The sequence below is a fragment of the Carassius auratus genome, chromosome 30 (assembly GCF_003368295.1).
Source record: "Carassius auratus strain Wakin chromosome 30, ASM336829v1, whole genome shotgun sequence".
Lineage (NCBI taxonomy): Eukaryota > Metazoa > Chordata > Actinopteri > Cypriniformes > Cyprinidae > Carassius > Carassius auratus.
The window spans coordinates 2,460,439-2,475,519 of record NC_039272.1 but is presented as its reverse complement, the minus strand read 5'-3'; the positions used below and the strand labels follow the sequence as shown (position 1 = coordinate 2,475,519).

Below are 15,081 nucleotides of genomic sequence, written 5' to 3'. Positions count from 1 at the left end.
CTACATTTAAGCATATTCATATTTTTGAAAGTATGAAATAGAAACAGTCAGTAATGTGGTTTATTACGGCTTTATTATAAAACAAAGAAAAACATTCCACTAAAACAGGAAACAACTTCATTGCCAGTTGTTATATGGATTTATTCACATGCAGCAGACTTGTCCAAGTATTTAAATATACATATAATAATACAATAAATTGCATATTCATGTACTGTGGTATTTACACGATACTCCATAGTACAGTAGAATAGAATATGTCCAAAACAGTAGTTATTTATTCATACATAAGTGCTATGCTGATCAGAAATGTCTCAAGCTGCACTTAAAGACCTTATTGAGCTTAATAAAGAACCATGAATAAGGTCGCATAGTGTGCATCTGGAGCTTTGGTTTCGACTGCCTGTAGTTAAACGCTCACTTCCCCTCTGTTATTTAGCCTTCCATTATCCAGTAAGTTAACTGATTTTGAGAAAGCAAATGATTCATTTCGCAACTGAACCTTTCGAACGATTTAGACTGGAACGCGATGCGCTTTTGAGAGATTCATCGAAAAGAGTCGACTCAAATGAATGATTCATTCGCGAATCAGGAATCGCCGCCTTTTTTTCAAAACAGACAAACAACAGAAAACAAAAGGCACGAGGCTTGAAAACTGTTACTGTCAGGGAAATGCATTTCTAAACAGACCTTTGCTACTGGAAAGCGACATGAGCCTCAACGTTATCAGATAGCTACCAAAAGTATAGTTAAACTAACAGTTTAATCAGTCGAGGCATTGTTCAAAGGTTGATAGTTCGTTGCAAAGGATGCCAGGATAATAACAACAACTACTGAATAACTGTATCAACCTTCTGAGTGTGGACGTCATATCGCACAGCGCTCTCGCGCGCGTCCGATGTATTTTTAACCCTCTGTTTCTGCATTACCGGAGTCCCGTCCACCCACGTGCTTCAAAACGCGGAGACGGAGGCAGCAAAAACGCACTTTCTGCGGCTCCGAGCGCAGCGACAGGGGGCGTCCGACGCGTTGCCGAGGCGCAGGCGGTGGGTGCAGTCGGGGCCGCTATAGGGAGGGAGGGAAGAGAGGAAAGGGAGGGCGAGAGGAGAAGGAGGGATGGAGATGGATGATAGATGCTTGTGAAGCGCGTTCGCCGTTATGCTCGGCCGCAGACAAACTTGCATCCTCCCGTGACTTTCCTTCCCATGCCGCTCCACCCATGAAGCGGGACGCAGGGCGAATGCGTGCCAGTGTTCCGGAGCGCGTCGTGATCGCTTGTTTATCCGTCTGATAAATGGTTTTGGAGCTCGTCGCGCCCGCCAGTGCAGGCCCTGCGCTCCAGCGCTGCATCCAGCACATCCAGCGGGTTTTCCGGGTCAGAGTGAGCTGCAGCACCGCCGAGTCCAGCTGCGAGAGCCCCAACGCCGGCTCCTGTATCATCGTAAACATCGAGGACGGCAAGGAAGAAGACTGCACTAAAGCTAAAGTGAGTATGTGCGCGAGAGAGCGCGTGTCGCAGGAGAGCCGTGTGAGCACGACCGACATTCGCTATTCAAGCTCTTCATTTTATTACATTTTCTCGGGTCTATTTTTACTTTCACTGGCCAAATGAGGAACTATGGTTTTTTCCTCTGTGATTCTGAAAAATACATCCCATGTAAGTGTTTCAGGCGAGGCTAAATGCTCTTTAAATCACGCGCAGAACTGATGCTCACGACTCACGTTTCACAGAGATTCACCGAGAGCAGTTTGACAGACGCTCGTGGACTTTTGAAGATGCTAGGACCTTTCATAAACAGTATTTATTTTATTTTTATTTTAAGATAATAGAATACATTACTTTAAACCTGACCCTCGCATAAACCTGTTGACTTTATAAGAGCTGAAGCAAAACATAATTTATGATCCGTTCAAGATGCTTCAAATGCCAACAAGCAAGTCTTTGACACTTGTCATTATAGGGTACTTTCAAACATTTGACATTTACAAGTGTTTGGACATGCACATTAATCTTTTAAAATGGCACATTTCCCTATTTTTATGCAGGTTATCTTCAATATTAAACTTTTTTTCTACTCTTTATGCACTGAAAGCATGATGTATTGCACTTGCAGGATGCTGGTCATGAGAAATGAAATGTCCTTGCTTGGGCCAAACAAAGTCAAGGCAGTTGGAGGGTCCTCACACACACACACACACACACACACACACACACACACTCTTGTTTGGCATCCTGCATGTATAACAGTGTTATCGCACCAGCCTGTTGCTGCGGCTGCATTTGTCTGTGTTTGAGTTTGGCATGCACCCAAAGCATTGAAAGCATCTTCAAGTGTGCAACTTCAGGTAAGAAGTGGCCTTCTGTCTGTGCATCTTTATGTGAGTGCATGCTTTCACCTCCTGCTGACTATTTTTTTGGCATAACTGCACTATAAGATGCTGCCACCCACCGTGTCTTTAGTCCGAGCGCCTGAGCTCAGAGATGCACCGTGGGCCTTAACTGGGCTTCATATGAGCTCCAGCAGAGACTCCACTTGTTGCTATGAGACGAACCAGCATGAAGCTGTGTGTGTGCTCGAGTGCATGGTGGCCTTGCTGATTGTAAGCCTGTGTTGTGGAGGAGGTGAGGAGAAGAGAAAGGAAAAAGAGAAGCAAAACAAGGCAGAAAAGAAAGGGGAAGAAAAGAAGAAGGCGGGAGACTTTTAAGAGGAGGATGCATTCTGTTGTTGGGCTTGTTTGTGGTGCGTCTGTTGAATACACGTGCTATTTTGCTGCCGGCTGTTTGAGTCACCGAGTATTGTGTGATTTTTAGGACGAGAGATATGACCTGTGTGTTTACAAAAGCCTGAAATTCGGTGGGCCGCTTGTCTCTCTGAAAGCTGACTGGGTGCTTGTTTGTCCAGAAGTTAGCCATTCTGGCTCACCGTGCTGCAGTTTCCCAGAGTCAAATGTTTGGTGTGACAGAGTATGGAGCTCTCCTGTATTTGTTCACCTGGATCTTTTATGTTTAATATGACGTCTTGCCTTCGCAAAAAGCCGATTTTGTCCAATTTTTGCTCTTTGTTTTCTAACAGAGGAATGGGCTCACACCTTTTCACCCAAGGAGGAATATTTCAACGTTCCCCTCTTTTCTTCCTTGTGTTTTCATGGGCTCCATGCACACAGATCTCTCCCACCCACTCAGCAGCAGTTTCCCAATCAGTTCCAAAGCTGGCCGGGTAATTAACAGAGAAAGCATAAATTGACGTCAAACACGTCCTAATGAACAGAGGCGTGTGAACGAGCAGCTGACCTTTATTTATTTAAAACCTGGCATGAGTCTTGATTGGTTTACATCATTATTTCAGTTACCTTGTCCTCAGTTGTTACTGATTTTGGCCTCTTATATCTAATTATTCAGGGTTTCTGTCGGCCGGTTTACTGATCTCAGAACAGTTTCTCAGTCTGCTGTGGTGGACTGCTGGCACTGACAGCGTGATGCAGCTGATTTGCATAATTTGATGCATACAAAACATTTTAAAGATGTTCATATAATAAAGTGTATTTTAATTATTATTATTATTATTATTATTATTATTATTATTATTATTATTATTATTATGTTATTACATTATAATATATGGTTTATATTTAAATATATTAGTAATATATTTGAACATTTTATTATATCAATTATATTTATTATTAAGTTATTAATATGTTATATTAGTATTATCATTGTCATAAATGTAAAAAAAATCATATAATAAAACCTATAATTATTGTTGTTAATAGTAATTATTATTATGGTATTATAAATAGTAATTATATTTACATTTAAATGTATTAGAAATATATTTTACACTTTATATTTTATGATAATAATATTATTATGATTAATGATGATAATAATAATAATAATAATAATATATTAAAGTTGCTAATATCATTATATATCATCATAAAGATGTTAAATATCATTCTTTCAATGTGATATATATTTTTAGAATCTTAATTAAAATTATTATCATGTTATTATTAAATTATAATAATATATTTATATTTAAATAATTTAGTAATATAATTAATTTCATCTTATAAAATAGCAACAACAACAATAATATTGTTGTTATTAATAGTGTATATATTTATATTAAAAATATTAGTAATTTATTTTATTTTTATCTTATAAATGCTTTTTAACATCTCTAAAGATAATCGTTAATAAAAACAATAGTAATAATAATAACAACAATATTTTATGATAAAGAGGATAAAAAGCATTCATATGATATTTGTTTTTTATCATAATAATTAATTATTATTATTATTATTATTATTATTATTATTATTATTATTAAATATTAAAAATATCACGTTTACCACAAGCCTGTGGTATCAAAGAAAATCAGAGGATGTTTGCCTCATACATTCCACTTTTGAATCTCAATGATATTAACAGAAAACTTGTGTCTACTATAGAAAGGGAAATTGTGTTCCTGTAGTGTCCTGCTGTAATATGCACCTCTCTTTTCAAGCTATAGTGATTATTAAAGCCATCATCTCTTAGGTTTACTGCAGGCTGTTTGACTGATCTCAGAACAGCTCCTCAGTCCGCTGTGGTGGAGCAGCCGTCGCTGACTGCCTGACGCAGCTGATCTGAGACCTGCTGCTGAAGCTGTGATCTCCAGCTCGGGCCCATGGCTTGTGAGTGCAGATGATGCGGTTCAGTGCCCAGGGGAACATGCTGCTGGAGTCAGCATCACGACTCCGAACAGCAGCTGTCACGCTGGGGAGGAAATTCTTCAATACGCCACATCTGCAGAGAGAGAGAGAGCGAGAGAGGGGGAAGATTGTATTCACTGTCAGTTTAAAGTGATATTATTCTTCTCAAACACACACACACACACACTCTCTCTCTCTCTCCCGGAGAGCTGGTTCTGCGCGTAGGTGTTTATTAGTGAAGCATGCATGTGTGCTGTTTATGCGTGTGTTTCGGAATTGCACATTAAATGCTGTGTGGATTTGAGTGTTGTCGATGTAATATGTGTGTCGTGTGTTTGCGTGTGTGTGTTCCAGGCTTTCCCAGAGAACACTGCGTTGTGTTAGTCGTGACTGCTAAAAAGCAGTTAGCTGATGACAGGGCTGCGTTGCTAGGCAACCGGTGTCATGAGCACAGAGGAGCATCTCGTAGCTGGATGGTGCTATCGGTTTTCTCTACACACACATGCACTCGCACACACTCCCAGCCTACACATACACACATCCCTCTCACCCCACACAAAAACAAACAGAGATGCACACACATGCACAAGTATTCTCACTCATGCACACTTTCATCAGACATTGCATATCAACCTTGATAGAACTACCAGTGTTTGATTCCAATATAAGCTTGAGTTGCAGAAGTTTTTGGGGAATAGCAGGGAAAATTACGGCAGGTGTGCAGGAATCTGCTGAAGGGGAAGTGAATGAACTGAGGTTTGGTTTTAAGAAAACGCGAGCTTCTCAGAGGTTGTGTGCTTTGAAAGAAGTTCAGTATCGTTTCTCCTCAAGGAAGTTCAACCTTAGCCCCACCCAAAGTAGCTTCTCGTTTTGTCATATTGAAAAGTTTACAATACTGAAATGTTCTGTCATGAGAATTCAAGAATGCACTGATATGTTTTCCCAGCAGCACATTGATGTAGAGAAAGATGTATTTTTATATATATATATATATATATATATATATATATATATATGTATGTATGTATGTATGAACAGTATATGTATAATAGATAGAAGTATCTGCCATGACGCACAACACATAATTTGGGACAGTTTGTGACATATGGGCACATGCGTCATGCCGATTGTCTTCTAAGAATATGCTCACCTCTGTAAACCGACTTAAAGACAGTACAATGAGTTAGCTGTATACAAACAGGAGGACCTCAGAGCAAACGTGCATGTGTTAGATGAAATAAGAAAAAAAAACATTAAAAACAGTTATGAAAAGCTTATTTTATCCCTTGGAGACCCAGCAATTTATTATATTAAGAAACATAATTAAAAAAAAAAGTATTTGTATTTGTATTATGTGTTATTATTTATTAATAACATTATTAATATTACTGTTCATAGGTTTGGGGTCTTAATTTAAAAAAACTGGTATGAATGAAGTCTCTCAGTTCACCACAGCTGTGGACATCTGATCCAAAATATAGAAATAATAATACTGTCAAACTATATATATATATATATATATATATAAATTCAAAGCAGAATCTTCAGCAGCCATTTTTTTTTTCAATTGCATCCTTGCTGAATTAAAAATATTATTTTATTAAAAAAAAAAAAAAAAGTAAATAAAATAAAAATGAAATACTAACCCTGACTATTTTACCTGTAGTGCATTTGTTAAATATTAATATTATCACAGTGGCCATAAACACTTATAATATATAATTGAAAATCTCATAATATCCACATTAAGATCGAACAGTGGAATGTATTATAGTTTCAACAAAAGCTTATGTCTGCTATGTAGGAAGGTATATTGTGCTCCTGTAATATCCAGTCTATTTCTAATGCTGTAGTTCAGAACTTACTGTGTCATTTCAAGCTGTAGTGATTGTTTGGTGAGCTGAGTGGTCACAACAAGTGCAGCACTACAGTAGTGCTACAGTTTATTGGAAAAACGGTTACAGGAAAATCAGGAGCATTTTCAGACTTGTAGTGTAATATTGCTCGCTTTGTTGCTGCTACCAATTAGATATCAAGTTCAGACTGTCCTGTTCGGTCAATTACATGTGAGAAGAGCAAGGTGCTCCAGCATCCTTTGAGTCATAATTACTGTACAGTGTGTTTTAACCCTTAATTAATTCATTTATTTTTTGATTATGACTGATGAAAGTAACTAATAATAAAAACGGTAGATTACAGCTTTAGTGGCCAAACTCATCTGTTCTCTGTTTGAAATCTGTTTCAACAAAAACATTTCAAACAGACAGTTTTGACCACTACTAATTAAACTACTAACTACCAAAAAAAAAAAAAAAAATGAACAATGCCACCATTTATGCAATGCTTTGATTTAGTTATGTATAAAACAGTAATTTAGAAAAAAGTTATTAGGTTGGTTTGGATGTGTACTGCATAAAAAATGTTTTGGAGTCTCACCCCACAAAAAAGTATTTGAACGTAAATTATAAAAAAATTATTATGCATGTAAACGATCTTTTGTCTTTCCCTCAGGAGTACATTGTGTCGCTGATCAGTCCAGTGCATAAGCACCGTGAGCGTTTGACTCTTTGGCTGCAGCGGCGACTGCATGCCCTGCGTGCAGCTATTGAGTACGAGAGCTGTGCCGTGGTGCAGGTGAGGGACCATGCACTGGAGCTTCAGGGAGGTCATGCACAGGTAACAGCTGCATGCGCCATGCTGCAGCGCCTGAAGATGGAGCACCGCGGCTGCCGAGAACCCCAGGCCTTGCCCGCTGCCACCGGCCATGACTCTCCAGAAGAAGAGGATGAGGAGGATGATGAAGAAGCCAGGGAAGATGGGAGCAGTTCTGAGAGTGATGGTGAGGCACGGTCACGGAGCAGGAGTTCTGGAGGCGTTGTCAGCACGGCGGGGTCAGAAGAAGGATTGACCGGAAAGAGGCAGGACCAACTCACAGCTACCAAACCTCACCGGCAGCTGTGTCGCTCATCCTGTTTGGACCGTCCCAGCTTCAGCCAGAGCAGCATCTTACAGGAGTTGCGCGCAGATGACACCCAGAGAGCCCAAATGCCCTTGCGTCAAACCAGCGATCGAGATTACCAAACCAAAATGGACTTTGCTCTGAAACTGGGCTACTCCGGAGAGCAGGTGGAGTCTGTGCTGAGTAAACTGGGGTCCAGTGCACTAATCAATGATGTATTGGCCGAGCTGGTACGCTTAGGGAATAAAGGAGATCCAGAGAGCCAGACAGCAGCGGGCACTGCAGGTTTAACACCACGGGCGATGGGTGCCAAAGAAACCGTCAGCCATGAAACATCGCTGGAGGAAGACGCATCAGACACATATGACAACCTCAGACCAATTGTGATTGATGGATCCAATGTTGCCATGAGGTAAATGCTAATGAGAACCAAACTCTTTCCACATATATTGTTTAAAAACATACAATTTCTGTAACTCCTGACAAGGTCTACATACGCATGTTTTGAGCCTAGCAGTCAAAGTTAACCTGAGACACTGTTTGCAACCCATTTTACACTATAATCCAATATATTTCACGCTAAAAATGTCAGGCTGAACTTCATGATCTATCATGGGATGTTTGGACTGTGAAAAGTTGTTAGACAAAATAATTTTAGAGCTAGAGCGAGTTGTTTTAGAGCCAGAGAAATGTATACAATATGTACAGTATGTTACAAATAATATGAGAAACGTTATCTGCTGAAAAGTGAACATGAATGTTCGTTTAGAAAGTAAAAGGGTCAATTCAAGGGATGCTCTGGCTAAATAATTACAATTCTGAACATTCTACATGATTACAAAATAAAACACTAGAAGCTAAAATCAATCATTTTAAATGCTAAAAGTGCATTGAGGCATCACATCATTATAATGCCCAAGAGTGAAAACTGCATATTTGGTAAAGATCAGATTTAAGACTGTTGTTAAATTCTTAGCTGTTTTATTATTAACACAATTAGATAACAAACAATGAACACTGATACCAAAATCACATCGGCTGTTATACTGTGCATCCCTTCCCTAATCAGTTTTGATTTCATGGTGACTTAAAGGCTCTGGACTGATAACATGCTGATGAGAGAACTAGTCAGAACCTGGGGAACTGTGAACTAGAGAGTCATCAGATTCTCACTGTTGTTGTTTACTTCTGGAATGTACGCTGTTGCAGGAAGTCTTTTGGTAAAATGATCTTTATGTTCCTGTTTTGAAATGTTTTTAATATTGAGAAATATCCAATCAGTGAGAGAACTGTGTGTGTGTGTGCATGTGTGTAATTTGATGTTGGTAATATTTTTTTTGTAGCCATGGAAACAAAGATGTGTTCTCATGCCTGGGCATTCAGCTGGCTGTTGATTGGTTCCTGGAGAAAGGCCACAAAGACATCACAGTTTTCGTCCCAGCATGGAGGAAAGAGCAGTCAAGACCTGATGCGCCAATCAAAGGTACCACAAAACCTTCAGAAAAAGATTTTTCCATGATGAGTTAACACTTCCATGAAGTGCCAGTGTGTGTCTTGAGTATTTCCAGTTAGTTCAAAAATCTGAGACCACCAGTTAAAATGCTTCTATGTCTAATTTGTTTTCTAATTTAATGTATGTATTTTTAAATATAACAGTGTGAGTAAAAAGTTGAATTAAAAATAAATGTATTCGTATTGTTTATTCTTCTTTTGCTTTAATAAAACAATCTCTCAAGCTGCATGAACACCACAAGTTTGTGTAAATCCTGGTTAATCATGTTCTCAAGTGTGATTTTGAGAATGATCCAAACAGCATCATGTGCTTCAATTGAGAGAAATAAAAACATTTATTTTTCTGTTTTTACAAAGTGTACATGATCTGTGTCACAGGTTTATGTCTTTGGTTATTGACATAGATATTTTCTTAATCATCATAATGTTTCTTTATTAAAAAATCCCCAAATTCTTAAATTTTGACCATACTGTATGTTGCTGAGCTGTTTTTATTTTCCTGTATGAACTTCTCAGTGGAGTCGCCATGTGTCCAGTGAGATCGTCCATCTGTGCTGTGATGTTTATACAAGTTTGCGTATGTCTGTGAATGAGGTCACAGGAAGTGATGATGTGTGATGTCACCTTCTTCCTCAGATCAGGAGATCCTACGGAAATTAGAGAAGGAAAAGATCCTCGTCTTCACGCCGTCTCGCAGAGTCCAAGGACGACGAGTGGTTTGCTACGACGACCGTTTTATCGTCAAGCTGGCCTGCGACTCAGACGGGATCATCGTGTCCAACGACAACTACCGAGACTTGCAGAATGAGAAACCAGAGTGGAAGAAATTTATTGAGGAACGACTCCTCATGTACAGCTTCGTCAACGACAAGTATGCTCGCACACGGTTACCATGGTGATGGGGTTTTCTCTCTCACTCATCTGTGTCTTCTGCTTTCCACCCTCGCACCCGTATGGCGTTCCTCTTTCTCTCTGTTTTTCTTCTTTCACTTTTTATTGCTTGGTCACTTGTTTCAAGTCTCTCTTGTTCTTTGTAAATAAGCTTTAATTAATTAAGCTCCCACAGTTAGGCCTGTTGTGATTACATAATTACATATTATCTAAGCCACACATTGCTATCCAAATAAAGTCATTTTAAGTGATATATAGAAATGCAATAATTTGACATTTTTGTCTCATTTTCCGATGCAGTTGTGCAGAAGAAACGCTCTCGTCATGCACATAATGTTCACCATTTGTGGTGGTTCACGTCGCACTCATACAAAACTATTTATGTTGCCTTGACATACATTATGAATGCAGAGTGCCCTGGTTTCACTTTATTTTAATATTTGCATTATGGCTGCAAGTAATAAAGAATTTAGAACAGTAGTATTTTACCATACTTCTGTATAATATATGAAATCTCATATTTATAATATAAATAATGATAACATTTAGATATTGTTTCATTAAATGTTTTAGATTTAAAGCATTCTTCTTTCCATAGAGTTGTGCTTATTTGTGTCTGTTGGACTGATTTGTAGGTTTATGCCTCCTGATGATCCTTTAGGCAGACATGGACCTAGTCTTGAAAATTTTCTCCGCAAACGACCAGTGGTTCCAGAGCACAAGAAGCAGCCGTGTCCTTATGGTCAGTACAGCAAAAGTAGGAAATTAATTTATGTCTTTATTCCAGAACATCACAGCATATTAAAAATATATTTACTGCATCAACACTGTAATGTAAAATAAGATAAATGTCAAGTTCTGTCATGAAACTCTAGATGGTGCAGGCTGATGGTTCGTTAATTCAAACTGATGATATTCACAGCGTTAAAATACTTGGCATAAGCTGATTGGGTTTATGTTGCATACGAAGCCAGTGAGCTTGCTTCTTTACATATAAATGGCTGATCAGCATTCACTAGAGCATTTTGCAGCACGCTTTGAAATTTACTCTGAAACCCTCCGCCTCCCCATCTCCACCTGTGTAGATCTTATACAGGTTATTATATATGCTATTTGTGCAGCAGCTAGTGTTGTCAAAAAGTACTGATGTGATACTGAAATTCAATCAGTCGGTACTGAAATTTTAAAAATGTCCATTTTCAGTTAACATTTGAGCACTGTTGAGCGGATTCTCAAACATTGCCGATTGGCCATTTGTGTTCACGCGTTCAACAGATGTGACTGTGATTGGCTACAATGATCATCTCTTTACACTCTTCACTGAGCGCTCACACAGAAACACATGGGAGCATTTAATACTTAATCTTAAATACTCAAAGCACCATATCGGTGTATGTATATTAGTAGTAATTTCTTGAACTAGTTTTTCTTTGCAGCAGCGATAATATATAACAACAGAAATAACCAACAACCGCAATTCAGCAGTGTAGCAGACCTATTCCGCCAAAACCAAAAAACATTGTCCTTATCCATTACCATGCTAAAATCTTCAGAGAGTTGTCATGACAGAAATATATTTGTTAATGTTATTCATGCACTGTCAAACTATTGATTGTCCAGTTCCTATATTTTTTCAGTATACTGCTATTTCTGAATCAGTGCTGCCAGTTTTAGAAACACAGAAGTAACATTTTTGTCTCAAACCACTATTGGTTTTATCACAGGTAAGAAGTGCACGTACGGCCATAAATGCAAGTACTACCACCCAGAAAGAGCCAACCAACCACTGCGGGCTGTTGCTGACGAGCTCAGAGCCTTTGCCAAACTCTCCGCTGTAAAAACAATGAGTGAGGGGGCACTTGCCAAATGTGGGATCTCTGGTTCTGCTAACAAGGGGGACAGTAGCTCCGAGGCAAAGCGAGTGGCACCCAAGCGCCAGTCTGACCCTAGTATCCGGTCGGTTGCATGTGAGCAAGAAGAGAGACTCTGTCCAGCGCGGAAGGCAGAGGCCAATTCTGTACCATCGTTAGTTTCAGCACTTAGCGTTCCAACTATGCCACTGACGAAAAGTCATGCGGCAGGCGCCCTGAACACACGCTCGGCGAGCAGCCCTGTTCCAGGGTCTCTGCACTTTACCCACAGCTCGCTCGAGCATGCGGGCAGCATTCAATATCCCCCCATCCTAGTCACCAATAGTCAGGGCGCCTCCGTGGCTTATGGTGAGCCGTTCCCCAAGTACGACTCTGTGGTAAGCGACCACGGATACTATTCCATGCTCAGTGACTTCTCCACCATCAGCCTCCAAGACAGTTTCTGCAGTCTTGAACAGCCAGAGCCTGTAGGGGTGGGTGGAGGATATCCTGGTAGAGCCAGCATGTGCCCTGAGCCCGGCCGAAGTCATTCGTCAGACTCCTATTCGTCCTACAGTGGAGAGATGTACCTCAACTCATTGGAGGGCAGCCTGGATGACAGCATGAAAGGGCCACCGTCTCAGACCCAGACTCAACCTTCGGCGCAAACACGCCTTCAAGCCTTTGCACACGGTTTCCACCATGAGGCCTTGACTCGTGTGCAGAGCTACGGAACAGATGAACCCAAACCGGGACCTCGAAAGCAGCCCTCCGCCCACCTTGCACCACACTCCCAACACTCGGTCGTCGGTGCCCGATCCAGCTGCCCAGGAGACTACCCTCCTGTGTCCCAGAACATGTTGCCTTCCGCCAGCCCTTCCCAGCAGGGTCGGTCCTTAGGCATGACTCGAATGGACAGCATATCTGACTCACGGCTCTACGAGAGCAATCCGCTGCGCCAGCGGAGACCTCCTCTTTGTCGAGAGCAGCATGCCAGCTGGGACCCTTTGCCGTGTGGTAACGAGCCCTACAGTTACGGAAGCTACGGATTAACGGGAGGCCTCATGCCTTGCTATGAAAGGGTGATGGTCCGCAGCATGCCCGAGAAGATGGAGCAGATTTGGAGGTCCCCGTGGGATAGTGTGCCGCCTCCACCGTTCAGTGCTCGTGGGCCAGCGGAGGAACCCCAAGAGCGGCACCCTATTCCAGAACACCAGTATCAAACCTACCGAAACCTCTGTAACATCTTCCCGGCATATGTGGTCCATTTGGTCATGGAGGAGAACCCTCACATGACCGATCCCCAGCAGCTGGCTGCCGTCATCGTCACTAAACTGCGCACTTGCCACTAAGTACATCACGAAAGGCTAATAACAACACCTAGTGAATGAGAAAACGGGGCACCTTGAGAATTGCATATTTTTGATAACAGCGAGCCTTTGTGTGTAATTATGATTGGATCCATTAAGTGGTTAGCTAGCATGGTAGCATTGATGCTGCATTGGTTGTTATGTAATCTGTTAAGTCATATGGAAGCCTGGATCTTGTACCTGAGAAGTTTAGCATAGAAACCCGAGATCCCTCGTAAAAAAGTCCACCGTTTAGCTCTTGAGATGGGCCAAAAGGTTGTTCATAAACCCGACTCAAAAGTGTATCCACATTGAGCGAACAACTGCCTGCCAGTTTGATGGCATATCTTGAGAATGTCTTCTTTCGTTGGTGATGATAACATTTATCCTTTGAAAAAGAGTTACATGAGAGAAATCTCTTTGGTAAAACTGATCAGAAATGATCCTGCACAATATGAATAGTATTGTGTATGTATATGTGTATTCACTTGCAATTGCGTGTAAATATGACGTGACACCGTGGTGTGGTTTTTTTGGTGTGCGTGATGACTTGATGTGTGATTTCAGAAAGAGGAATGAACGCTTGCGTACCTCAAAGCATGACCTTTGAACTTTTATGGCCTTACATTGGAGTGACCTCACCACACCTTAATGTGAATAGTATTTAATAGCTGATGAGGCTACTGTTTTGCATTTATTTTATAAAAGCGAGCACTGGGACAGAAAGGTTAAGATTATGCCGTGCTGCGGTTCAGACTTTTTAACTGGCTGGGCTGTAACTTCATTCCTGCCCTGCGACGTCTGTTCACGCGCACATTCGGATGCGTATTTACGAAGCCATTTTCAAAGATTGAGCCAAAAAGATAATCGGTGTACGTTTTTCTGATCTAAAAGCACTAGGTATGTCTAGTTGGAGAAGTTATTCTTAAGTATTTCCTAAATGTTGTTGTTGCATTGTAGATTTCAAGAGAGATGTTTGAGTAAGCACAGGCTTCAGTGAATCTCTCCCAGACAGCATGTTAGCACTATGCTCAACAGAGAGCGTCGCTCACATTTGACTAGTTAGTCAATCGCTACGTTCAAGTATTCACAAACTGGGGAGGAGAATGCGTCTCTTCGGCAAAATGCTCCTGTGCAGCATCTGTTTCCTGATTGATGCCGAGAGACCGCCCCGCTCCATCTGCTCCGCCCTGTAAATTAACATATCTTCAGGAGAGCGTGAATGTTATTGGTCCAGAGATGCTCTGGGTGTTTTCAAAAAGAGTTAAATTGCTCCTTCATTTTTTTTTTCATGAGCATAGATGTGGGCCTGTGGGGCCCCATTACTGCTCGTGGGAAGGAGTGACACACTGCCTACCTGTCTCTTTCTGTGCGACACACACACGGAACACCAGGCTGTTGTTGGGTTGTTTCTGACATTTGGCTGATGGTTTGCTTGCTGCCTCTCTACCGCCTCCGACCTTACTTCGACATGGACACAAAACCCAACCTTTCAGCTCTCTATTATGAACACAGATGGTTCTCCTTTCCCATTAGTTTTGTTTGTCAACAGGGTTCTTCCAGGAGGCTATGAATAATTGTTTTCTTTTTACAATCGTGTTAAGAGTTTTTATTATTTTTTATAATAATTAACACATTTTAGGCCAAAAACATGTTAATGCAAGTAAATAACTGTAGTCACTAATGCTTGATCGGTAAAATCACGACAAATGTTGGCTTATGTAAACAATTATTTTTAATTTGTTTTTGGCTAATAGCACCACAGGAATGTTCACCTTCTTAAATCCTTCTTTAGTTTCATCCTCAGTGATGATAA

The 15,081-nt window shown here is 40.6% G+C and overlaps 1 protein-coding gene across 2 annotated transcripts; it reads left to right on the top strand.

Moving 5' to 3' along the window:
• The first annotated feature begins 930 nt into the window (after positions 1 to 930).
• LOC113048855 (probable ribonuclease ZC3H12B) lies at positions 931 to 14,881 on the top strand. Of its 2 annotated transcripts, none has more exons than XM_026210758.1 (6): positions 931 to 1,486; positions 7,216 to 8,075; positions 9,007 to 9,146; positions 9,812 to 10,046; positions 10,702 to 10,808; positions 11,791 to 14,881. In XM_026210758.1, the coding sequence occupies exons 1-6, from the start codon at positions 1,295 to 1,297 to the stop codon at positions 13,266 to 13,268; spliced, it is 3,012 nt and encodes a 1,003-aa protein (XP_026066543.1). In that variant the 5' UTR covers positions 931 to 1,294; the 3' UTR covers positions 13,269 to 14,881. The 2 variants fall into 2 exon arrangements, with proteins under 2 accessions (XP_026066543.1, XP_026066542.1); XM_026210757.1 differs by having other exon boundaries at positions 10,702 to 10,823.
• The last annotated feature ends 200 nt before the right edge of the window (positions 14,882 to 15,081 follow it).

Excerpts from the sequence above, each read along its gene's own strand:
- LOC113048855 (XM_026210757.1), top strand. The coding sequence starts at position 1,295 with ATGGTTTTGGAGCTCGTCGCGCCCGCCAGTGCAGGCCCTGCGCTCCAG. Across the intron at positions 1,487-7,215 it reads AAGACTGCACTAAAGCTAAA|GAGTACATTGTGTCGCTGAT; the intron begins GTGAGTATGTGC and ends TCTTTCCCTCAG. Across the intron at positions 10,047-10,701 it reads TACAGCTTCGTCAACGACAA|GTTTATGCCTCCTGATGATC; the intron begins GTATGCTCGCAC and ends ACTGATTTGTAG.